Raw genomic sequence first — 26,227 nt, 5'->3', positions numbered from 1 at the left:
GCGGGGGCGTGGGCGGGGCTGGGGGCGGGGCCGGGGCCCCGGGGAGTGTCCTCCATTTGGAGGCACAAAATATGGTAACCCTACCAGAGTGCCGAGGGGAGGGTGGAGAGCCCCCGGTGGCAGGAGCCCAGTCGCGGCCCCGCTCTCGGGCTGGAGCGCCCCGTCGCGCCGCCCCCCTCCAGGCGCCGCCCCAAGCACATGCTTGGTGGGCTGGTGCCTGGAGCCGCCCCTGCCTGATGTTCAGCCCATCCCTCCTCTTTATAAAGCCTTGTGCACTCTTAACAATTCTCCTCCTCCCCTGGTGCTTGCAGCCTTCAGATGTTTGTTTACAGTGGATCCTTTGTGCTTTACGCAGCCAAGCGACATGTATTTAACATGTTATGGATAGAGCCCCTTAACAGGAGCCAGGAAATGTTTTTTCTTCTTTATGATTTCTATTATAGCAGCATTTATAGACCTGCAGCTGAGATCAGGCCGGAGTGTGTGAGGTGCTGTAGCAGCGTATCCTAAGAGGCAGTCCCTTCCCCAAAGAGCTATGGAGACAAGACAGCCAATGGCTGGGGTAAAGTTCTCTTCTGCTGTTGGTTCTATTTTGTTCTAAGGTCTGCCGCTGAGGCCTGTGTAACCTAGGACAAGTCACTTCATATCTCCATGCACCAGTTCCCAATTTGCAGATAATCCCTCCCACCTGTGTTCTGGGGATCAGTGCTTCCTTTCCCTGGAAAATGCTGTAAAAGTTCAAAGAATGGGCACGAACTGCCTGGTGCGTATTTTGCCCTGCTCTCTGCCACTGGGGAACTGCTCCCCTTCGGCCATGGCCGTATATTGCTAGTGGAGATTTGGTAGCTCAAGAGGCCTGTGCTTGTGGTTGATCTGGTCTGAGGCCTGTCCCCGCGCTAGCCATGAAGTTCCAGGAGGCCTTGGTGTGCCCTGTGACAACAGCTGAGAAGCCCTAGCTGGCAGTGGATTTGTTACAGTACTATTGGCCCTTCCAGCCCCTCGCTGCCATTGTTGCTCGTCGCCAGTTTGTTTCTAACAGTCTGGTAATGCAGTGCCCGGAACTCACTGCGGCTGAGTGAATGTCACGTAGGCAGTAATGTGATTGGTGCGGCGGTCTCTTCATATGGGCCACCCTGGTGTAACCTGCCGGCTCGTCTGGGGAGAGCTGAAAGGCCTCTGCGGCCGTAGAGCCTGCATAAGGCGACTGGGATTTATTTAACATGGATTATACTGCAGAATAATAGCCAGATGGAGGCTGCGGTTTAGCACAACATCTGCGGAGCTTAAGCTGCGTTGATTTCATGTCCGAGGCTACGGGATGGGGATGGGAGTTTCTGCTGGCAAAGGAGGATTCCCTGCCCTATCTCCTCCCTCCCCAGCTGATTTTCCAGGCCTGCTGGTTTTTACTCTCTGTTTTGGAGAGACAAGGACTAAAACCCTGATTGAGCCCCGTTGGCTCCGGGTTGCCCAGGTCTTAAAGCAGTGAAAGGATCCGTCTAAGCAGAGAGCGTTCTTTCCAGATGGAAATGCATCACTTAAGGCCCAGCTCTGCTTCTGTTAAAGCTGATGGTGAAACTCTGGTGATTTCCCTGGGAACAGGCTGGGGCCTTGAGGGCATGTTCACTAGAGCCACAAGTGACTTACATAAAGGCTGCACCAGCCCCTCATGTTCCCTGCCCAAGAGAAGGTAGTAACCGTTGTGTCCCTGGCATCATTGGTCCTGGTAAGGGAGCTGTTGAGAGGTGAAACCACGAAGAGTCACTCAGAGCAAGGACAGTGCAACGACAGCATGGAGACACTTCATAGACTTTGGACCAGAAGGGGACCATTATGACCTACTCGGAGCTTCTGCATAACGCAGTCCTGAGAACTCATCCAGCCTGTACTGAGTAAATCACAGGGGGAGGTGGCGGCTCTAAACAAGAGGGTGGGTGGGTGTTCTTGGAGCGGGGGGTTTGCATTGTTCCGAGGGGAGCTCCCCAAAAGATTCATGCTGAGGCAGACAGGATCTCCCCAGGAATGACTGGCAGAGAAGTAATTGCTACGCCCTCCTGCGTGGTACAGCATCTCCACCTCGGCTGTGCTGGCTGGTGCAGAAGAAGGCATGGTCATGATGCTGTCACACCCCCACTGGGAAAGCCAGCATTGCTGCCCATGTTAGCCTCAAGCAGAGAGCTCAGGATGGGTGGGGCGAGGAGACTGTCCCCAGCACAGATGTGCACATGAGGAGGAGGTTTCCTCATCCTGGCACACCCACCCAGAGCTAGGATGATCTGGCACTCCTTTGGGGTGGGGACCATGTGCATGTACAAGGCCGAGCACCACATGGGGCCCATCCTGATTGGGAGCTCTGGGGGCTCCTGCAGTACCTATTAACAATATGCCTTCAGCACCCTGTGAATTGCCTGGCAGCTACTACAAAAAGGGTGTTGGCTACTGTAACGTTCACCCAACACGATAGGAGTCACTATCTGCCTTTGCAACGAGCTACAGGTTTAAGCGGATTATGCAGTCAGTGCATGGTTTTTGCACTACTATAGCACCTCATCCCAAAACGCTTCTCCGTGTACATATACCACACAGGGCTAGCGAAGTGCAGCCACCTCGGGGGTGAATGATACACAGAAGAGGCAGGAGGGAGGGACATTTTGCCAGGAATGCCAGGGCAGATCCCTGCCCTTATGAAAAATCCTGTCTTATCTTTAATATCCATACGGAAGATCCAGGACCTACATTTTTCAGGTCTCTGTGGAGTAGTCCTCATTGTGTACTGCCTGGAACCCAGCGTATTGCTCTAAATGTCCCGGACGTAAATGTTTGCTACATGCTAGGAAGACAGACAGAGCTACGGTACTATTACCTGTGAAGGGCTCAGTCAATCCGACAGGACTCATTGCTTCCAAGAGTCTGGGTGTTGTAGGCCTAGCACTGGGACCACCAAGCCATCCCTTTCTGGGCCTGACCCAGAACCTCGCATCTGAACACACCCAGAAGTGGGGAAAGTGCAGATCCAGATTCAGGCTTACCAGACCAAGCCCATCCTTACCTTAGCCAAGATAAATTTAAATGGAGCCAGCTGTGCCTCTGAACTCCTGCTCTGTGTAACTCGAGTGCGAATTGTCGATCCTGGGTCTGTTTCAGAACCTGCTATCCAGGCTGGAGAAGAGGCTTGGAAATGTATCAGAGCTGCCTTTGGGCTTTGGAGCGCACATGTCGAATGACTGGGGCTCTTGAGAACGATCAGGGGCTAGTTGGTCATACCCGAGGGGTGATGGAAAGTAGGCTCCATGCTGGCTGGCCACATGCTTGTTTTGAGCCGTTGCTTGTTTCTCTTCCTATCTCTGGTTGTGCTCTTGCAAGCTAAGCAGAAACAAGCCTGGTCAGTCTTTGGTTGGGAGACATCCAGGGAAAACCCCCGGTGCTGTGGGAAGCGGTGTGGGGGTTCTGTAGGAGCCACTTTCCCCTGTGAGTCAGCAATGAGCCGATGCACAAGAGTGGTGTTTAGGAACATGTTGTGCTGGAGTTATCGTCTTTCAGCTGAGACCTACAACTGACATCTTGACGCTCGTGGCCGTTACCCATCCCATGGGGCTTTTTGCAAAAGCAGTTTTACTCTGAGCCAGCGTCCCGCTCAGGCAGTTCCCTTCTGCTGCTCTAAACTTCCTCTTATATGGCTTTGTGTGGGGAAGTTTGCTTGTTACTCCCACCTGTTGCATCATGTCTGTAATTCGATTGTAAACTCTTAGGCTCAATGACCACTTCACTGTGTGTCTTCTCTGAAGGGTCTGGTGGTCTGGGTGTTGTTCTTCTTGCCCTTTGTAATGCTGAGGGTACAGAAGGGCCGTGCGGTTCCACTCCAGCAACAGCTGCCTTGCTGGGGTAAGTAGAGCGATCCCTATACACCGAGAACAGGCAGTTTGTGAAGCGCTTTGTTCAGGATGAAAGCCATTAGAGTAAACTCTGCAGGGCTATAATCTCTTCTGTGCGAGGATCTCCACGCGCTTTGCCCGCACACATGAATTAAGAGTTCTAACTCTTCTTGGTGATGGTGGTATCCTTTCCATTGCAGGTGACATGACTTCTTTGAGGCTGTGGGGTAGATCCAGACACCAGATCCTTTGACTCTCAGAAATGTGCCTCACCAATAAGGCGCCCTCTTCTCTTGGGAAGATCTAATCTGGCTAATGATTATAGGTTCCCTTCTTTCAAGCCATGCCATATTATCCTGCCATGTGAACAGCGAGCAGATTCAATTCTGCACCAACTTCAAAACTGATTTTCCAAAAGCCATATGAATGTCACAGTAAATTCACATCATCTCCTCATCTGAGCTGGAGCGCTGCCTGATCTGACAATGCGGAGCCCAGTGCAGAGAAGGGAGCTGCAAATCTTTTGTCTGGTGGTGACCACACTACTCGGTTGTATGTCAAGGCACCTCTGCTGCCTCAGCTTTTTAACCCGCCCCCCCCCCCCCCCCCCCGCCCTTTTGTACTCCCCACCACTTCCTGCCTGTGTACTATGAATGACTGTGTGCGGTAATGCAGTGTTGTTGTAGCTCGTAGTACTGTCGGCCCCAGTCTATTAGAAGATAAGATGGGTGAGGTAATATCTTTTTATCAGATGAACTTCTGGTGGTGAGCGAGACATGCTTTTGAGCTACAAAGGGTATATATCTACACAGTACAGAAAAAACTCGCAGCTGGTCCTTGCTAGCCAACTTGGGCTCATGGGGCTCGGGCTACAGGGGTATTTCACTGCTGTGTAGACTTCCAGGCTTGGGATGTAGCCCAGGCTCTGGGTCCCTTCCACCCTGCAGGGTCCCAGAGTTTGGACTCTAACCCAAGCCTGGAAGTCTACTCAGCAATGAAACACTCCTGCAACCAGAGCCCTGCGAATCTGAGTCGGCTGGCGCAGGCCAGCCGTGGGTTTTTCTTTGCTGTGTAGACATACCCACAGCACTCTTCCCGAGGTCTGGGAAGGGTGCTAAGAGTGTCACAGCTAAATCCAAGAACAAACAGAGAGTTTAGCAAAAGTGGGTTTGGAGTTGTATGTAGTGGTCAGAGTCAGGGCCGTCCCTACCCATACGCAAAGTACGCAGCTACGTAGGGCACTACGCGGCTGCGTGCTGGTCCAGCCCCTGCTCCGCCTCTTCCCCATGGCCCCCGCCCCTGCTCCGCCCAGCCACGCCTCTTCCCACCCCTGCTCCGCCCCAGCCACCCCCCCACTCCACCCCTTCCCCAAAGCCCCGCCCCGTCCCACCCTCACCCCGCCTCTTTCCCACCCCTGCTCCGCCCAAGCCCCCCCCCCCTCCACTCCTTCCCCAAAGCCCCCACCCCTGTTCCACCCTCGCCCCGCCTCTTTCTGCACCTGTGACACCTCAGCCCCGCCTCTTCCCACCCCTGCTCCGTCCAAGCCCTGCCCCCACTCCACTACTTCCCCAAAGCCCCTGCCCCTGTTCCTCCCCTGCCCTGCCTCTTTCTGCCCCTGCTTCACCCCATCCCTGCCTCCACTCCCCTGAGGACTGCAGCAGGGGTGGGGCGCCCTGCACTCACCGGCGGCGGTAAGAGCGACCCAGACCCAGCCCACTCTGCGCTGCTGGCTCCCAGCTGTGCCACCGGTGAGTGCTGGGGGGTAGTTCCCCCCTGCCCCTCAAGCCCCAAGGCTGGGAGCAAGGGGAGCAGAATGGAGCAGGCTGGGGCCGGGTCACTCCACTTCCCGCCGCCCCATGAGTGTGGGGTCAGGCTCGCCCTCCACTCACTGGGGGGCAGGAAGTGGAGTGACCCGGCCCCAACCCACTCTGTTCCGCCAGCTCATGAAGGGGGGCGGTTTACGCCCTTCCCCCCAAGCCTGCTCCTGCCCCCCCTGCAGAGGCCTGGGCTCCCCCCAACAAAGGAGGGCTGCATACGGCACCAAAAAAGCTAGGGACGGCCCTGGTCAGAGTGTGATAGAGGGTAAGACCTCTGGGGATGATGATTTGTTTCTTATGTTTGCTCAGGAAGTAGATGTCACTGTTACGTTTTGCTTCCTTTTTCTTCATGTTGTGGAGTTTCCAGTTCAGATGGCGAAATTCGATATCTTCCATTGATCACTCTGTCCTCATCCCCAAAAGAAACCTGCACAACACTTTCAAAAACCAAGCCTGGGAACTAAATTTATAACGTTGCTAGACACTGAAAATCATGGTCTTAATAAAGACACTGCATTTGTGGCTTATTACAACAATCTGTAACCCACCAACCCCCCTTTTTTGTCCTATGACTTACAGGGGTGTTAACAGGCCATTTCATCTTGAATGGCCCCTTAGAATATGTGCTAACTGCTTATGCTAAAACATCTGTTTGATCTTGTATTTAGCTGTGACACCTTTTTTCTCAGACCTGAAGAAGAGCTCTGTGTAACTCTCTCACCACCAGAAGTTGGTTCAGTAAAAGATATTACCTCACCCACCTTGTCTCTGTTATATTTACTTGCAGTGTAGTGTTCAGCCACTAGATGGCTCTGTGTGCTTTATAGAGCTCCAGTCAGGGTGGGTCACTGGTAAATAAGGAAGGCAAAGCTGGAACTCAAGCTGTGTGGAAGTCTGTTTGTGTCTATAGCTAGTAGCGGTTTTCTCTAATAAATGTTTCCTGTTTAAAGAGAACTGTGATTCCATCTATCATGACACCATCAGGGGCAGTGACTGAGATTTCAGGGGAACCTAATCACATCAGCCATGCCATCAGGGGCTCATTCACCTGCACATCTACCAATGTGATATATGCCATCATGTGCCAGCAATGCCCCTCTGCCATGTACATTGGCCAAACCGGACTGTCTCTATGCAAAAGAATTAATGGACACAAATCTGACATCAGGAATCATATCATTCAAAAACCAGTAGGAGAACACTTCAACCTCTCTGGTCACTCAGTAACAGACTTAAAGGTGGCAATTTTGCAACAGAAAAGCTTCAAAAACAGACTCCAATGAGAAAGTGCTGAACTTGAATTAATATGCAAACTAGATACCATCAATTTAGCTTGAATAGAGACTGGGAATGGGTGAGCCATTTCACACATTGAATCTATTTCTCTATGTTAAGAATCCTTACACCTTCTTGTCAAACTTTCTGAAATGGGCCATCTTGATTATCACTACAAAAGTTTTTTTTCTCCTGCTGATAATAGCTCATCTTAATTAATTAGCCTCTTAGAGTTGGTAGGGCAACTCCCACCTTTTCATGTTCTCTGTATGTGTATATATATCTCCTTACTATATGTTCCATTCTATGCATCTGATGAAGTGGGCTGTAACCCACGAAAGCTTATGCTCAAATAAATGTGTTAGTCTCTAAGGTGCCACAAGTACTCCTGTTCTTTTTGCGGATACAGACTAACACGGCTGCTACTCTGAAACCTGGTTTTCAATATCACTTTTTTTTCTTTGTTTCAGGGTAGAGTGCCTTCACATCCCTTTGCAGAACCCTGAGAATCTCTCTTGCCCCCTTATCACACCCCATACTGCAGCTGCTCCCCTTCTGCCCAAAGGGGACTGGAGGAGGCTCCATTTGAAGAACACTCATGCTGTTTCTCAATCTGCTGAGTGATGTGAGATGGTCCCTCTTCCCATGGGGGATGCTCAGAGATTTGGGAACAAGAGGCCAGAGCAGGGAGCCGAACCTGGCTCTTCAGCCTGGCAGTGCAGATCTTACCACCAGACAGTCAGGCCAGTCCCAGACTCAAACTGGAGAGCGTTCAGAGAAGAACCATGGAAATGATTAAAGGACTGGAAAACTGGGCATACCGTGAGAGGCTCTAGAAGTTCAATCTGTTCAGTTTATCAAAGAGAAGGTTAAGGGGCGACTTGATCACAATCCGTAAGTACCTACATGGGCAACAGAAATTTGGTACTAGCGGGCTCGTCAATCTAGCAGAGAAAGGCCTTACACGACCCAAGAGCTGGAAGCTGAAGCTAGACAAATTCAGACTGGAAATAAGGCGCCCAATGTTGACCAGGAAGGTAATTAGCCTTTGGAACAATTTACCAAGGATGGTGGTGGATGCTCCATCGTTGGACATTTTTAAATCAAGACCGGGTGTTTTTCTAAAAGAGCAGCTCTAGTTTCAACAGGAATTAATTCCAGGGAGTTCTAGGTCTTGTGTTATGTGGGAGGGCCAACTAAATGATCACAATGGTCCCTTCTGACTTTATAACCTACGATACCCTGCCGCTTCCTCTCAGCATTTCCCTGATCATTTGCATGGTATTTTGCAACTAATATTTATACGCTTGTTCCCAATCTTGTTAAATTGCGCCTGAAATCTGAAAATTCTTATGAAATGCATCTTTGTCCTCCCAGTAAACGGGCAGGCAGGCAGGTAGTTTGTGAGTACTGGGCACCGTGTGCCGGTTTGTTATTGCAGAGCCAGTCTGCGTGCCCTTTATTATTGTAGAGTTACTTGTGTGAGCACAAAGTTGGATGCACCGTTTGCTATTGTAGGGTCACTTGTGAGTTGTTGGCACAGCTTACTCCATAAAGCAATTGCTTTCAGTGCTGTCTCCCTTGAGCTGTACCAATGTCCTGACTCTGTGTACGGCTTGAAGTTGCAGTCGCTGGTGTTTCTAGGAACAGAGGGAGCACGAAGCAGCCACAGCATAAGGAACTGATACCTTGCTGATATCTGACAAATACTGAGAGGCTTCAGCTGCCCCTGGCCTGGAGGTGAACATTACAGGAAGCTTGATATTTATGCTTCTGGCTGGAACTCTTCTCAACACCTGATCAGTCTGGATGAAAGAAGTGCCTGAGAGCAAGGAAATAATAAGGGAGCTTGTTAGCAGTGAGCAGCAGCTTCTTGCATTCCCTACCCTAGGAACAGGACCATGGAATGAAGCAGTCCAGGGGAATAAGATTTCAGGAGAGACGGTTTTGGAGAATTAAATCTGCGAAGGGCGAATTAAAATCAACCTGTGGAGAAGAAGGCTGGGGAATCCCAGCAGACACCAAACCAAATCAAACTCCACAACCTCTGAAAAGAGATGCTCGGAACAAGCAGTGGCCATTGTGGCTTCAGCAGCATCTGGTCAAGAAAGGAATAGTCAAATATCTTGACTGCGAGTGGAAAAGGCAATCAAAGCAGGTCTGAGAGTCAGTAACAAGGCGCAGGGAAAAGAGAAGAGCAGATAAAAATAGAGAGGCTCTAACAGGTATATTGGGAGAAGGAAACACTCAGTGGAAGTAGGCCAGTGAATGAAATGGGGCTGACAGTTTGATGATGACTCTAAAATGACTGAGATATTGACTCACTTTTAAAAATACCTGACGCTAACAACGACTAGAACAAAGCAGTTTAGACATTTAGGAAGAAGGGAAGATCTCGTAAAAATAGCTATGGATTTGGAGCAAGGCAAGGGTCTGATTGCATTGGAACAAATCGTTTGCCACCTGGGAACATCAGCATTGGCTGTGTCTACATGGCACAGTTAGCCTCAGTGGTCAGCACCCGAGTCAGTGTAGCCCGGGTGCGAGCGTCCCTACTGCTTTAGGATTCTTTCCCAGTCAGGTATGTCAGTTGCAGAGAGCTTGCCTTTCATTCAAGGGACTTGTCGGAAGGCATTGGAGGACAGTCAGTGCTTGAGAGACTTAGCAGGCTTCCTCATTGCAAAGTGGGTGAGTTCCAGTCTGAATGAAAGTGGAACTTGGGCTCTAACCTACACCCCAGCCAAGTGAACTCGCCCAAGCTTAAAGCCCCTCCGTACCCAGGCCAAAGGTTTTTCTGTGTAGACAGTAGAGGGGTTAAGTCTAAAACCCTACTAAAAGTCTGGGTTAATTGTACAGTGTAGATATACGCTATGCTGTGCTCCACTCTGCACTTCACAATAGAGCTAGAACTTGGATTCTCCTGCTCCAAAAGCACAGATCCCCACCATCAGAGGAAAAGGAGATTCTCCATTAGCTGTTATCAGTCTAGGAACTTTGACACGCGGTAAAGCAGTTTTATTTATGTCCATTAGAGGGCCCTGCTACACTAGCACATTCACTTCACTAGAGTGGTTCATTATTGGTTTAGAAGAGACTTGAGTCTGTTCAGGAACGGTGGTGCTTCTAGCCGTCTCCTGTCAATTGTGGTTTCACAATGTTCCCTGATCTGGGTTCGGTATTGGCCCAAAGCCACTTGACATGGGGAAGCTTTTTTTAAACAAAATAATAAATACATGTAACGCTCCAATAAGAGAAATCAATCTGCAGACTTAAAAATTCAAAGTCCACCTGCATATCAAACAAAATAGTTGAATGTGAGTTTCTCTTCTACCTACCTGTCCGCAATAATACGTTATTTAGCGTTGTTCATATGTTGGGAAGCGTTGTGTAGCAAAGTAGAGGCAGGGCGCTTGACAAAGAGAGGCCAAAAAGTGACTAGTGGTTGCGAATGCCCAATTTGAGACGTCTTAAGCTAATTTTCAGAGGGTGGGTGCTCGGCACTTTCTGAAAATCAGGCCTGTTTTTAAGGTACCTCGAGTTGGGCCCCTGGAATCATTAGTCACTCTAGAAACGGGCAAATTCTGTGGCACTTCATCAAGCAAAACTCCCCAAAATCTGAGGGGTTCTCAGGCTTTGTAACGGAGCAGAGCTCATCTTACTGGAGATTGCCTTGTGGACACTTCGCATTCTGTTCCCCATTGTCAGCCTGTCCCATTCACAACCATCCACTCCCTTCTCATTCACAATCTCATAATGTCCCTGTGGCAATTGCATCTGTTGCTCATGTAGTAGAGTGACATTAGGACACTTGTGTATTGTGTGCTTTATTAATGCAATTTAGCAGCCGGAAATGAGGAGGAGGAGCCGGCATCGGGTGACCAGCCGGTTCTCCGCAGAGCACTCTGCAAACCTCAGCTGGGGGACCGCAGATCTAACTAATAATAAATTATAAAGGGGCACCTTCCTTTTTCTGCCCATTGGTTGGCGATGCCGCTGCCCAGGAAAGGAGCTACAGAGGCAGGCGAGAGAAAGCTATAAGCCCTGGGGTGGGGCAGCGAGAAGGGCAGGCTTTGTGATGATAGTGCTGGATTTAGATTTCAGAACAGGCTTGGGCAGGCAGTGGCTCCGAGGGCACTTCTGCTTCGCTGCCGGTGTGTTCCAGGCCTGGCACCCCCCCAGCTCCCTGCTTTGAAAAGCTTTGAGTGTGAGCCCTGAGGGAAGGCAGAAGAGGGGAACCTTGTGACTTCCTGGCCTCTGGTCACTGGGTTTCTTCCAGGCAGTGTGGACGTGATGGGTGAGGAATAGGCATCTGACAGGCAGGGCCCAGAACAGTAGCTGCTGCTGTTCCTGATGAATCATTGTGGTTTCCCCGTGAGACGCCTCACTGAGAAGATGATAGGTTGTTTTGGGAGCTAATTAGCAGGGAGCCTGGCTAAGCGCCCCCTGGCTGGAGGGGGGTGGGGGGGATGAGGAAACAGGAGCTGGGCTGAGATGATTTCCCCACAGGCTGCAGAACAGGAATGTAAACCCTGAGCAATAGTTAAAACTTAGGGGGAACAAAAAGCCCAAGTGTCGCTTTGGCTGTTGAAACGAACGCTGTGTTGCGTGCTGGGCGGTTCGCAGTCTCTCTCCACCTGACGCCTTGCTTGCGCAGTGCTGCGGGAAAGGGGTCTTGCGGTCTGGGAGCCAGGATTTATAGAGTTCTAATCCCATCTTGGATGTTGCTTGTGGCTGTAGGCGTCTCTTAACCCCCCTGCCTCCATTTCAGGATATGCCCCAGGCTATCTCCCAGAGGCGCTGTGACTGCAGATCGGGGAGGGGAGAGGGGAGGAAGGATGGTTGATAAGGTTAAGCAATGTAATTGCAGGATCAAAGCTCTAATGCTGGCCTCACTGATTTCCGATTTGAGTTTGGGGGTGCATTACTTCCCTACCCTGTGCCTCAACTTTCCCATCCGGAAAAGGGAGATGACACCTCTCTGCTCTCACAAAGGAGCTTTGACGTTTAGCTCATTCATATTTGTGAAGAGCTTTTTGCTCCTCAGAAAGTTCAGTGTATGATTTTAGCAGCTGTTGTCTCTGAAGCTTGGAGTTCCATCTTAGAAATGGCCTCAGACATTAATCTCTGGCTGTTTCACGAGCTATTGGCCACTAACTCCATTGCGGGGTGGAAGTGGGGAGGGGGTTGGGAAGTAAGTAGTAGATGGATCTGTAAAGTCAAATATCCCGTGGGCCCAGCAGACTTTTCCAATCACAGCCCCGGACCCGTGAGGGGAAGGGACAAATGCTGCTCCCTGTACTGCTGCAGCTTCTTGAACTACCAGGGCACTTGCTTTAGTCAAATCTCCCATCATGGAGGGGATTGGAAGTGCCTTCTTGCATCGCCAGGACTCTGCTCTGGCCCAGGCTCCGTGCTGCTCGTGACATGCACTTGTGCATTCTGCCATGCTAAGGGGTTGCAGTTGGGTCCTCCACCTCATTACACTTGCCTCTTTCCCTGGAGGGGAGAGCACGTGCCAAGCCCCTGCTCTTCCCCCCTTCTCTTGGTCTCAGTGGCCCCTTTAGGTGGCTGAAGAGACTTTTAAAGGAGGGGAAACCTTTTTAGGGTGGTGTTGGCCCCTTTAAGCCTGGGCGGTGGAATTTTGGTTCCCTGACAGTGGGTGGAGCTATTTGGTGCCTCTCTCTTTTGGTGCCAGTGTGACTGGGGGGTGGGGGGGAGGGATGGGAGACAGCGCGCTGCTAACAGAATTAACATATGCCCACCCAGTCAGTGACCACGGAAAACAACCAGGGCAGTTGGCAGCTCTCCCATCAGCAGCATGACAGCCTGCTCTGAGAAGAAGTGACCCTGGGATCAGAAAAGCCTTTGAGTTTCAGAGAGAGCAGCGAGGGCCAGATGTTGAGCGAGAGGCAGAATAACCCTCTGGTCTGTTGGGGGGTTCTGGGCGTCGGCCCTGACCTCTGGGCTAGCGTCTGTATGCGTGTTTGTGCGTTGTGTTGGCTGGGTTAGGCGTGTGGTGGTTATTTTTAGTTGCGGCTATATTTGCATTGAATTGGAGCCAGTGGAGCTGACCCCTGCCATGTGACAGGGGGTGTTAATCTTTAGTAACCCTGCCCTGTGCCAGGCAATAAAGAGCCGACTCCTAGCAGCACTGCTCTGTGCTGCACCCTTATTCCACCTTCTGGGATTGGCTGCGTCTCATGCGACAGATTGGGCAAGGAGCACTTAATACAAAGACAGTGTAAACCTGGCTGGGCCTGGGAGAGCCACAGCCCTGTCTCAACCACACGGGGTTTGCTTTTCTGGAAGAAACCTTTCAGCGTCTGTGGGTTTGGAAGGGTGCGGGGGAGAGCGTGTGCGATCGTTGCTCATTGGGTCGTGCCCAGTAGGACAGGGTGGGTGCTGCAGGCCCCTGCGTGCTTCCTCTCTCTCTACTCTCAAAGCTTCAAAAGGCTGTGGCTGCTGGCACTGCTCACGCTGTGATATGTGATGTTCGCTGCTGCTCTGGGGAAGAGCAGGCAGCGGGATCCAGGCCAGACAATGGTAGTGGTTTGACACGAGGACAGTGGTGGTGCGTATGTCTGTTATATACCAGCACTCAGTTTCGTGCACCAGTAATCTGGGCTGGATTACCAGACCGTAATCCGCAACAGCCAATTATATCCTATTAACCTGTGAGGGATTAGTTTATAAATAGACCTACGCCCGCTTTTGTATGAATTCAAGATCCCTATTACATAATTGCATGTTAGTTACAAAGAGACACTGCAAATGTGCAGTGAATGACTGAGACGTTCCCCACCAGCCCTCTAACCAACCCAAGGCTCCCGACATTGACCTGACGTGCACCTCTGATAGGCAAATGCCCTGCATGCTCACAAGGGTAGAAAGGTGACATGATCTTGCAGCACAGGGATTAAAGCGAGGCCGGGAATTCAGCTCCCCCTCTTCTGCTAAAAGCAGCAGGAGCCCTCCATCACTCGTAGGTGTGAGTGAACTTCCCCTCCTCTGTTGCTGGTGTGGGGAGAGTTTCCCCCACCTATTTCAGTCTACAGTTGCCTCCCCTCTGCACAAAGTACCGAAGGTCAGAGCCTTTCAGCTCCCATTCTTGTTGGAAAAGAATCTGGAATGTGGAGTCAGAGTATATTGTTAGCATAACTTATTTGTTTACTTGCATACACCAGTCCTGGAACAGAGGTGGTCACAAACAGCATGCAGGCAAACTCCTCCGTCAGGAATCTCAGCCCAAACACCAATGCCCAGTTTCCAGGGAGCAGCTCTGCCGCAAAACCTGACTGGTTAGAGTTTAGCTTTCTGGGTGCATGCGCCTGTGCATCACCAGCTGAGGAACTAGGCTTTGAGCAGCCCTAGATCAGGTGAGCAAGTAGATTCTATTTTTCAGCAACAACGGGACACTTAGGTAAAAGGGGGAGGACTTTTGGGGTATGTTAAATACTGGGCCAGTGCCTCAGAATCCAAGTAAATCTCTTTCAAAGGTTCTTTCGTCTTTAGGTGAACAAGCCTGCTTAGTGTATGGCTTTGCTGAGCACCGCTGTTGACAAATCCCGTATGGGGAGTAGAGAGCCCCTTCTTAAATAAATATTTGACTAAAGAAATAAACTCGCTACAAGAATCAACATTCTGTGGCCTGTGGACTTGAATACTGTGGTCCTCCATGGTTAGGAAGAATAGACCTGCTAAGCAAATGTTCGAAACTGCCTCGGCCTGATCCCTGTCTGTGCTACCGAGTGTGCAGTGCTCCGAGATGAAGACCTGGCAGCGAAAGAAACAGGTCCCAGAAATAGACTTGCTGGACCAAATCCTCTGGAGTCAGGGAGAAGGTTTTGCACATACCACGCAGCCTGTTTGTTTGTTTTGCCGAGAGCCTTCATTTTAATAAGGGGATCGAGGGATGTTTGCTCGTTGCCTTGTGTCACCGCGGTAGATGCTAGCCAGGCTTCTCCTTCGTCCCCATCAGAGCCAGGGGAGAACCAGCATTAGCTCGGCAGCCCTGTTGTATCTACAGGGGCCCGGGAAGCCATTCTCTTCCCCTCCTGCCCACACGGCTGGTGCAACATCTTTGTGTCTCCTCCTCTGTCTTCCAGTGCCCTGGCTCACCAGAGGGAGCTGGCAATGGCCATCAAGCACAGGGACTGTTCAAGTCCAGAGCCCTATAAGTGTAGGTTACAGTCAGCACAGCACAGAGCAGCAATGAAGGGGCATTGTCTGGTTACGAATGTCCTTGCCTGGGGTGGTGGTAACACCCCAGATGATTAACACTGGATGATCCAGTGCAATTTTTACCATTTTTGCTGTTTGTTTCTTCTCTTGTCCTGTTAACTTTAGACAACAAAAATAGGAACATAGGAATTGCCAGAGCAGCTCAGACCACTCACCCATGTGTCCCAATACCCTCTCTCTGACTGTAGCCAGTACTAGCTGCCTCAGGGACAGATACAAGACACCTCAATGTAGGCAGTGATACGATAACCTGTCCCCAGGGATGTTCCTTGTACCCTGGAGCCAGAGGTTTTAGATCCCTTCCCAAGCTCCTGTTAACCGGTTTATCATTAATTATTATAACTCTGGATATTCATAGATTCCAAGGCCAGCAGGGACCATTGTGATCAGGTCTGACCTCCTGTATAACACAGGCCATAGGACTGCCCTAAATTAATCCCTGTTTGAACTAGAGCGGATCTTTTAGAAAAACATTCAAGCTTGATTTTAAAGTTGCCAGTGATGGAGAATCCACTGTGACCCTCGACAGGTTGTTCCAATGGTTAATTACCCTCCCCGTTAAAAAATTGTGCCTTATTTCCAATGTGAATTTGTCTAGCTTCAACTTCCAGCCATTGAATATTGTTAGACCTATTCCTGCTGGATGGATGGGCCATTCACTAAATTTTTGTTCCCCATGTAAATACTTATAGACTGTGATCAAGTCACCCCTTAACCTTTTCTTTGATAAACTAAACAGACTGAGTGCTAGAGCCTCTCACTATAAGGTGTGTTTTCCAATCCTTTGATCATTCTCGTGGTTCTGCTTTGAACCCTCCACCATCAAAATACTGCTTGAATTGTGAACGCCAGAACTTCTATTGTTATTCATATAAATGTCCCATTCCTTCTTTTTGAACCCTCCTAAACCCTTGGCCTCAATAATACTTTGTGGCAATGAGTTCCACAGTCTAATTATGTGTTTTGTGAACAAGTATTTCCCTTTATTAGTTTTGAATTTGCTGCCTTTCAGTTTTATTTAATGTCCCCTTAGTTCTGGACTGGTCCTTATGACTTTTGTTTTCGAGACGTTTTCACTTTTTAGCACTCCTGCATTGGTATAGCACTGCAATGTCTGGGTTGCAATTGCTGCAGAGGCATATTTTAAATCTGAACCCCTCAAAAATTTGCTTAAAAAAATATGGAAACATTTCTAATGGTCATAGGATTTATAGTTGCCTGTTTCTATAAAACCTGAAGGCTGTGCCTACATAGACATTTAGAATTATTACTCCACTTTCTTAGCCAAAAGACCAATAAAAATGTACTGATGCTCAAATAACAGATTAATTCCAGCTGTTACTATTAGTTTTTTGTAAGTGAGATACACAAATGTACCCCATTTTCAAAAACGTAACATTCTAAAATTACATTTAAAGAAGGAAAAAATATGTGTTTGTATCACTATTAATGCTTTTATGATGGTAGTCATTGAAGACCCCATCTGAGATCAAAGCCCCATTGTACCAGGCACTGTACAAAGGCATAATAAGACACAGATGCTTCAGAAGAACGGCCATACTAGGTCAGACCAAAGGTCCATCTAGCCCAATATCCTATCTTCTGACAGTGGCCAATGTCAGGTGCTTGAGAGTGAATGAACATAACAGGTAATTATTGAGTCATCCATCCCCTGTTGCCATTCACAGCTTCTGGCATACAGAGGCTAAGGGCACCATCCCTGCCTAAAGATCTTGCAGCCTAAATGGAAGGAGAAAGAAAGTGTTTTCATCATGCCCATTTTACAGCTCTGGAACTGAGGCACAGATGGATTAAGTGACTTACTTCAGGGTCACATAGGAAGACTGTGGGAGAGCGGGGAATGGAACCCAGCTCTTCCAGGGCTCCATGATGTAACCACTAGACCAGCCTTCCACTTCGTGCTGTATTTATTGGACCCAAATTTGTTTGAGAGTTTGTCCCGGCTTTTATTTCGTTAAAACAGAGATTCTAGGTGGATTTTGTTAAACAGGTTTCACTGAAATCTCAAACTGATTCTAACATTCCCACTTTCAGTTGGTGTACAGGGAACTTTTCTGGTGAATTGCAGAGTCTATAACAGGCTGGCAATTTGCCTGAAAAATTCCTTTCCTGCTATCAGGTGTTTGATCCTGCCAGGAAAGGGTGAAGTGGGTTCTGCTGACTCACTGAGGCAGGTGGCTTGTCACCTGGATATAAGAACGTAAGAATGGCCATACTGGGTCAGATCAAAGGTCCATCTAGCCCAGTATCCTGTCTTCCGACAGTGGCCAATGCCAGGTGCCCCTGAGGGAATGAACAGAACAGGTAATCATCAAGTGATCCATCCCCTGTCACCCATTCCCAGCTTCTGGCAAACAGAGGCTAGGAACACCATCCCTGTCCATCCTGGCTAATAGCCATTGATGGACCTATCCTCCATGAATTTATCTAGTTCTTTTTTGAACCCTGTTATAGTCTTGGCCTTCACAACATCCTCTGGCAAAAAGTTCCACAGGTTGACTGTGCGTTTTGTGAAGAAATACTTCCTATTGTTTGTTTTAAACCTGCTGCCTATTAATTTCATTTGGTGACCCCTAGTTCTTGTGTTATGAGAAGGAATAAATAACTCTTCTTTATTTACTTTCTCCATACCAGTCACGATTTTGTAGTCTCAATCATATCCACCCTTAGTCATCTCTTTTCCAAGCTGAAAAGTCCCAGTCTTATTAATCTCTCCTCATATGGAAGCCATTCCATACCCCTAATCATTTTTCTTGCCCATTTCTGAATCTTCTCCAATTCCAATATATCTTTTTTGAGATGGGGTGACCACATCTGCACGCAGTATTCAAGATGTGGGCGTACCATGGATTTATATGATATTTTCTGTCTTATTATCTATCCCTTTCCTAATGATTTCCAGCATTCTGTTCGCTTTTTTGACTGCTGGTAATCACTCTCCAGAAAAAGAGGATCTAGGGTGTGGGTTGAGCACTCCTCAGGGAGGAATCTTAGGAACAGCCAAGCCTGGGGAGGACTGATCAGAACTTTGTTGTATTATTGTTAACCAAGCCCAGGAAAGGTGTGAGTTTTGGCTTTACACAGAGTGTGGGCTGTATTTCAGAGCAGGTTGGGAATGGCACATATTCGCTATATTCCATTGCTTCTTGGAAGGGCAGCTAGGTACTAGTAATGGGATTCTATAAAGTGCTGACCTCATTTGACTAGATCTTTAGCCTTCTTGAAGGGTGGCTGTTTAATGTTCATTGATTTATGGGGCTACTTTAAAGAGGAGATTTACTGTACCTCTCAGTTTTTGCTGGACTGGGATCTCTGCAGATTCGAACCTTCAGTTGAAATAAATGCAAATGGGGTGCAATACACCCTTGTGCACAGGGCCAGCTCCTGTGCACCACATAATCCCACTAGATCCTTCAGCATGGATGGTCCTATGCTGGCCCTCTGCGGACCATAGGTTCCCAGTCGGGGCTCACAAATGGGTGTCTGGGCATGGCCCCCCTGCCCTTCCAGCACTGCTAACTGGGAGGGTGAGATGCTTTGGGGTTCAACTCAGACCAATAAGGGGTTGTGTCACTTCTCACCCTGCAACTCTGGGTGCCTTGAATGCTATGCTGCTGCTGTTCACAGCCCTCACCCTACCAGCCAGCCTACCAGCATGCAGGTCTAACTCTGGCTTCCACCACCCAGTTCCTGTTTGAAGAGTGACCCCAACACCCTCCCAATCCCGAGTTTTCCCAACACCATCATCTGCCCTGTGACACTCTGCCGGGTGTCCCAGAATTGAGACTTACCCCCGCTCAGCAAGTCAGAGTTTTGCTGTGTGACAACTCCCTGATACACCGGTTTGTCTGCTGCCTTGCCAGCAAACTCTTCAGGACTCTGCCAGCCCAGACCTTGCCTTGTAGGTAACAAACAATGAACCCCAATTCCTGAGTTCCCCAGAGACATCTCCCTATGGTGTCCAGCCCTCTTCTGGAACACTCCCAGAAGCTATTCAGTTTGTTACTCCTTTAACGAGACAATATGCTACAGCTCGTCAATTTAACTGGGGTTTGACAAAGACTCTTATTTAATCACAGGCCTGAACTGGTTTATAGTAAAAGTCATGGGTTTAACTGATCCCAGGTATAAGGAGTAAAGACAGAAATGGTTACAAACCAACACAAGTAAAAACTATACTTCTAAGGCTAAAACTTAATTTCAGCAAGTCACAATCTTTGCCTAAGCAGGTTTCTCACCTGTGTTCAGTTCCCAGAGACTTCAGCCCCCTTGGCTGAAGGATCCAATGTTCTGTAAAAAGAACATTGTAAAAATGTTCTGAAACCAATGTTCTGTGATTCCAAGAACTCTGGCCCCTTTAATCCCACAAGTGATGGGTACCAAAGTGCCTTTCTGTCGCTGCTTATATCTCCCAAAGTTCATTGACCCTGTTACAAGAGGCAGAAAAGCTTCCTGACGTCCTTCCTTTCCTGTGGACTTCCCATCTCTCTGCTGATTCGTATGTAAATACAGCCTCCATTGTTTTGATTCCACCGTGCTTAATTTACTTTGCAGACAGTTAGATTGCTGCCTTCCCAGGGAGAAAAACTCTGGTTAAAGCATGATATCAGAGAGTATCCATAATTCCTCATGTAGTGGTAAAACAGACATTTCACAATGACATTAACCACCAGAGTGTCAAAGGCTTTCATAAAAGACCTTATTCTATACACTTTTATAGTACAATAATAGTGTGTACAATCAGTTGAGATTCAGACCACCTGTCTTCATAGCCCAATAATTCTTTGACACGTATTCATTGAAAAGTGAGCCTAGACCAAGCTTCTCTTCCCTGCTGGAATGGAGATACTGAGCTGCCTTCCCAAAGTTGATTGACCCTGCTTCAAGAGGCAGGAGGTCTCCCTGGCGTGTGCTTGCCATCCCCCGTTGAGATTGTTAAGTTTTCATCTTTCCCCACTTGCTGTCTTGAAGGCTTTGTTTACCTTGCATATAAACTTGCTTTTCTTTGTCTTTGGTCACACCTTGCCTAACTTACAGTGGAGACGCATTCAAGAAGGTGGAACCCCATTCCTTTGTGTAGGACGAGGTACCTTGTGGGGCACGTCTAAGAACATATTTTCAGCATATGTTTGTAGTTTTGCATACGTTACCCGTTTGTACACCACACAATAATATTAATGAGCAGTGAGTTATGCGTCTTCCAGTGATATATTACATGCCACCTTTTGCATCTATAGCCTGACAACAGTGTTAGGTGTAGTGAGTATGTCAGGCCTGAAGAGTTGCTGACTCAGAGTAGTGGACCACCAGTGGCACTTGGTGTCACAGACAGGGATTCCAGTTAGATGGGTTGAGGTTGTGGAAGGGTCCTGGCATGGAAAAGGTGGAGAACCACTGCCACAGGGCATTTATTTGTGTATGTTCACTCCGTCCTTTTTAAATTAAGGAAGTTCAGTGCAAAAATCTTGTGCTGCTGGAGCACTATGGCCAGGGATTTTAAAATCCAAATCAGGCAGAGCTGATTTTCTGTGCAGAGCTGTGAATAAACATCTTGTCATCCATTACAGCCATCTTGAGAGAGGGAGTGTGATCCCTCTTCCCACGTCGCACCCTGGCAGCCGGAGTGAGTCCCATCCTAGACACACATTGTCTTAAATATGCTGAGGATGAGTTGGCACCCAGGAGATTAGCCCTAGGACATACCGAGGGAGTCACAGGGTTGCTTAGGGATTAGGGAGAAAGAAACTGATCCTTGAGGGGTGTGAGAGTTTGCAATGATGCTTGGGGGCATCAGGGTGCAGAAACCCCCATCCCAGGTACGTTGCTTGATAACGTGCTGCAATGCACTCTCCACCTACCCAGCAGAGTTTGCTCACCCAGCTGGTTTTCCACTTGTTGCGGTTGCCTCGTTTGTCCTACTTTAGTTTAATTAAAACAAGGAGCATGCATTTGGCTCAGTCTTTCATTCTGCTTTTCTTTCTGCAGGCAGCTCTTTGCCCAGCGACCCGGGAGCACCAGCCCAAAGGCAGATAAATGGCTTCACTGGAAACTCCCATCCTCAGCCAGGAGGCTCCAGCCACACAAAGGATTTGGACTCCTCTCCAGCAAACCATCGAGGGGAGAGAGAATCCAGAGCAGCGGCCCTGGGTGTCTTGGGAAGCAGCTCCCCAACCGCTTCTCAGAAAAACTCAACTGCCCCAGAGTGTTTGCAGCTCCGGGAGCTCCCAGCAGCTCCAAGGAATGTGCAAGTAATGACTGCAGAGCAACCTAGTTCAAGTCAGGACGCATATGGTCCAATCTACGAAAGCATCAGGGATAAAGGAATCACTTGCTGCCGAGGGAGTTTGTACGAACTAAGTGCTGGCACCGCAGAGGGCCCTAATATGAACTCAGGCCGTGTTACTGCAGGGGGTGAGGAGAGTGAGCCAGGGGAAACACTGCCACGACGCACTAGCAAACAGGAGCAGCTTGTGGGTGATGGTTCCAGTGGGGACCCCAGGGAGTCACCTCAGGAGTGGCAGGAACTTGCCTTGGAGGAAGATGCCGTGAACGAGTCCTTGACTGAAAGGGAGAAGAAGCTAAGGGCGATGTATGCGCGAGTGTGTAAGAAATCCAGGTCCTCCGGGCACACACCACCTGCAAGCCCAGACGCGTCCACAGAGCCGGAAGAGGAGGAGCCTCCACCCCTACCAGAAAAGCACCTGGATGAGATCTATGAGACCCTGGGGTCTGAGACGCAGGTAATGCGGGGTGCCCTCTGCCTGGCCTGATGTTCAACAGGCCCTGAGTTCCCTGAACATCTCCTGCCCTCTCGCCTGCAAGGTTCTGTTTGATCTAGGCTGGGACTTCTCCCTGCTCCCCCTTCTACAGACCTTTCCAAGGGGAGGCTTCTGGCTGTCTCCTTTCCTTCTCTATCAGCTAGGAGCCGCCAAAGGAATATTTGAGCTACTACTCTGCTGTGATCTTATCAGCTCTCCTAAGCTCCCCAGGGCTGGGCCTGGCCAGTACTTGGTTGGAGAACCCTGCCAGATGCTGAAGGGAGTGTTGTTTGGCACTCGGTATGTACAACTCCTCCCCAAGTCTGTGCTAATTGGGTGCCCTACCATGGTGCTGGGGGCACTCTGGGGCTGGAGGTGCTGTCTGATGGATGGGATGTGAGCGGGATCCTGGCCGTTGTGTAGTTAAAGATCCCATGGCATGGGAGTTTCAGCATGGATGGGGTGTGAACCCCAGTCTCCTGGCTGAATTCCGTCTTGCGGAATTGCCTCCTGACCTGTTAATTCGCTTTGAAGTCTCCCCTCTCCCTCCAGTCAGACACTCCTTCTCCTCTTGGGGCCGGATCCAAAGCCCAGGGCAGTTAATAGAAAGCTCCTTACTGACCCCAATGGGCTTTGGTTCAGGCTGTTGCTGCACTGAGCTTAAACGTCCCCCCGTGATTGAGCCTTAAAGCCTCCGTTCTTTCCAAGTCAGCACCACTATTATCAAGGCCCCCGTTTGGTTTGGGTATTTTTTTTCTTCTTGTAACTATGTAGCCCAGCCTGTAGCTCTCCTCTCTCCCTCTCTGAGGCACGGCCGAAGCCAATCTCCACCCACGCCCCGCAGACCTGGGGTTATCTCGCCGCTGCCCTGTACATTCTTTGCACCAGAAATGCTGATCTGGGAAAGTGGCCATAGAGGAAACATGCTGCTAGATGAGTGAAGCCCACGTGGTTTAGGGGCTGTCCATCAATTGCATAACATGTTTTGTGGTGATTTTTCAAGACTCACCCACCCCTTTGTAACACGGAAACAAGCACTCATGCAACATTGAGGACCCAGCTACCTCCCAATGTGTTATGTAATTTACGGACAGCCCCTTGATGCTTCCCTGCGCTTCTGGTTCATGATTCCCCCCCCTCCCCCCGTTCTGCATCTTGATCCCATCTTCTTGGGAGGTTTAGAGCTATTTGGGAGGAGGAAAGGGAGACCAGGATGAGAGGAGATGGGAAGCGGGGGGGAGCAGGAGCTGGAGAGAGACATTGGAGGTGGAGGGGATAGGGAAGGCTGAACAATTGGGGAGAGGGGCAATGGCACACTGAGAGGGGTAGGAGGGACAGCGGCATGTGGGAGGAGCTGACCTCACTATTACTGAGTCGGGAGCTAGCTGTAACTTCGCAGCAGCGGCTGGTGGGTGAGCTCGGGACCTCTCCAGTAGAATCCTGCAGATCATCCCAGCTCTGAAGCTAGGAAATGACATGTGGCGGGAGAAGCGGGGAATCCAGAGAACCCACTTCAAATAAAACATGGCAGAAATCCTATCTGAAGTCACTGGGGCAGATTGGGTGCTGGTGTGAACAGGCGAGGCTGCATGGACATCAGCCCTGAGTTGGTGCTCGGAAATCCCCAGGGGGGTTCACATCTTTCCCCTGAGGTGTGGGAGAAAATTCGGGTTCTTTTTTTCTCTTGATCAAGCTGAGACAGGCCTTTGATTCACAAGCAGTTCTGACTGGGACCCATCCAACTTGCTGGCACGTACAGTAGGCATCACACCGACAAAAGCTCAATCACAAGATATGGGCTTGATGTAGGACTCAGTGAGGTTCTCCAGCCTGTGTTATACAGGAGACTAGATAATCCCAATTGTCCTTTCTGGCCTTAAAACCTATGACTCTACCCCCCCAAAGCTCTCGCCTGGCCTGAGCAGGTGTCATCCCTTGCCATCATCCCCCTTCGATAGATGGGAAAACAGAGACAGAGAAGGGCAACATTAACATGCTGAGCTTTGTACAGGAAATCAGCAACACAGCAGGGGAATAGTATCCCAGTCTCCCCTTGGCTTGGCCGGTCCACAAAGCCATCCGTCATGATCAGGCCTAAAGCTTCTTCCAAAAGAGGGAAAACACAAAACCTTCTCTTGGAACGAAACAGATGAGCTGGGTTTAGTGGGCACTATATAGGGAGGCAAACTATTAACAGTATTATTATCCTAGAAAAGTCTGGACCAGATTCCCAGATCTGGCCGCTGCCAAACTCTGGGGAAGTTTGGACCTGGAGCCACTTTGGATCCATCTCTAATTATTGCTCATGCTAACAGGCTTCTGCTTTCCTCTCTGTCGTCCCACAGGACAGTGAGGTGCCAACCGTCATAGCCCAGCCAGAAGAATGAGGAGCCCCAACTTCCGGGGAAGGCTGCATCGAGTGCAGCGAGAACGCCAACCCTGACTGGCCCTGCCGGGAGAGGCAGACGTTTCCTGACCTTTCGTGGAGGGATGCCATGAAGCCACGCCTGACACTAAAGCATCCCCAGCTCCTACCCCTACCCTGTTAACGGTATTACCCGGATACACCAAGGACTTCCTTAGAGATCTCAGTTAGGAATGTCCCGCTGACACTGATGTCGCACTGTCAACAGCTCTATCAAAGGTGCTGGAATAGCATGTCTTACCCAGAGCAGCTGTTGAAGAAACTGATACCAATCATGTTTGAGCATGGAGCGTGACATGACAGGCTCTGAGAGTTACAGGGAGACTCAGGGAGTGATAGATCTCCACTAGTATCCTCCTGAGACCTACACACTGGGAAGGGATGTCTGCACTTTTGGAGACACTGTTGTACAGAAACTGCCAGATCCCTCCCTCTTACCCAACTGTTACTCCAGGGTTTGAAAGCCAGCGCTGTACAACAGCGTGGTACAATAGCTGTGCACTCAGCTGTGATGAAGTCTTGGCTATTAACTGAATGCCCTTGAGGAGGCATTCCCTGGCTGGGTGCAGCAAGGTTTCAGAAATGAAGAGCATGTCTGGGAAGTCCCAAGGGGAAAGCAGAACGAGCAGGGTGATTTCAGTACATTATGCAGGCAGGACAAATCAGTCTAGGTCACCATGTCCTACAGGGCTTTTGGATGTGGCTTTTGGAAACTCGGGTCTAATTCTGTAGGAGCCCAGATGTTTATCAGACCAAATAGTAACTTACCAAATTTCTCTTTCTCCAGCACTTGGTCTGGGAATTAATAGCCCTGCTGTGATCTGAACTTTCGGGCCTTCTGATAGTAATCTGTAGCCTTATCTCAGTTTCCCCCTGAATCTGCTCTCTGATACTGGCATAAATCCTCTGACTTCAGTAGTGTTACTGCTGAATTACACTTGCAGAGGAGAATTGGGCCCAGTACCCTCTTGAGCTAAAATCTACTGTCAGCATGTCCCAGCCTGGCTTACCCATTTTGAGTATGTCATGACTACAGAAGCTGATGCATTGTGACTGTTAGTTAGTATGATCCCAGTAACTTTGTCCAAGTGCCGATGGGGACATTGTTCAGAACTGCATCCGATAGTGTTTGGTGCAAGGGGAAGGGCCATCCCTTCTCTGTTATCAACCCGGTTATTCAGAGTTAAGACAAACAAATATCTGAGCCAAGCCTCCGAAAAGCATTTTGCGGGAAATGGCTGGGGGATGTGCCAGGGAATTCTGCCCTTCCTCCGCTAGCTGTCCTGAAAATAAACCCAAAAAAGGTAAATGTGTTCATATTGTAAGGAGGCATCAAAATCAAGATCCATCTGAAGTCTGTCTCTCACCCACAAGAACTGGCAAATAACGTTTTACAGGGACTCTTAAAGCTTGGCTACCTAGCAAAGAGCTCACACAACCATCTCTTAAGCAAAAATTTCCATCATTCTGCTCTGCCCGGGGCTATGAAAATCAACAGGGTAAGAAACCATTGTCACTGTGAAATGTGTATATTTTTTCATTTGTATTAAGGTTCTGTTTGTAAGTAGTTTTTAAATGGTTTATCAGTGATTAATAAATGGTTCAGAGATTGTTACAGAATCCAGCACAGTGAGAGGTTGCTTATAACCAATGGCTTATAACTATCTATAACACCTACTGTTACCTTGTAACTGTCTATAACATATTCATCCCCTCATTTATTAACCTGTGATATGAACCTGCCTTATTATAAATGGAACCTTAACAAAGAGCGACTCTCCGGCTGAAGAGGGTGGTACCTCAATCACACTTTATCCAACC

At 49.2% G+C, this 26,227-nt stretch overlaps 1 protein-coding gene across 2 annotated transcripts in view; it reads left to right on the top strand.

Moving 5' to 3' along the window:
- Window positions 1-26,008, top strand: part of LOC117875429 — a 62,872-nt gene extending 36,864 nt beyond the window's left edge. For both annotated transcript variants that reach the window (XM_034766760.1, XM_034766759.1), the window contains exons 5-6: window positions 21,209-21,963; window positions 24,327-26,008. In XM_034766760.1, coding sequence (XP_034622651.1) covers window positions 21,209-21,963; window positions 24,327-24,368 — 797 coding nt within the window. In that variant the 3' untranslated portion in view covers window positions 24,369-26,008. The remainder of the gene's footprint in view (window positions 1-21,208; window positions 21,964-24,326) is intronic.
- The last annotated feature ends 219 nt before the right edge of the window (window positions 26,009-26,227 follow it).

Source organism: Trachemys scripta, chromosome 3 (assembly GCF_013100865.1).
Source record: "Trachemys scripta elegans isolate TJP31775 chromosome 3, CAS_Tse_1.0, whole genome shotgun sequence".
Classification (NCBI taxonomy): domain Eukaryota; kingdom Metazoa; phylum Chordata; order Testudines; family Emydidae; genus Trachemys; species Trachemys scripta.
This window is presented reverse-complemented; position numbering and strand designations above follow the sequence as displayed.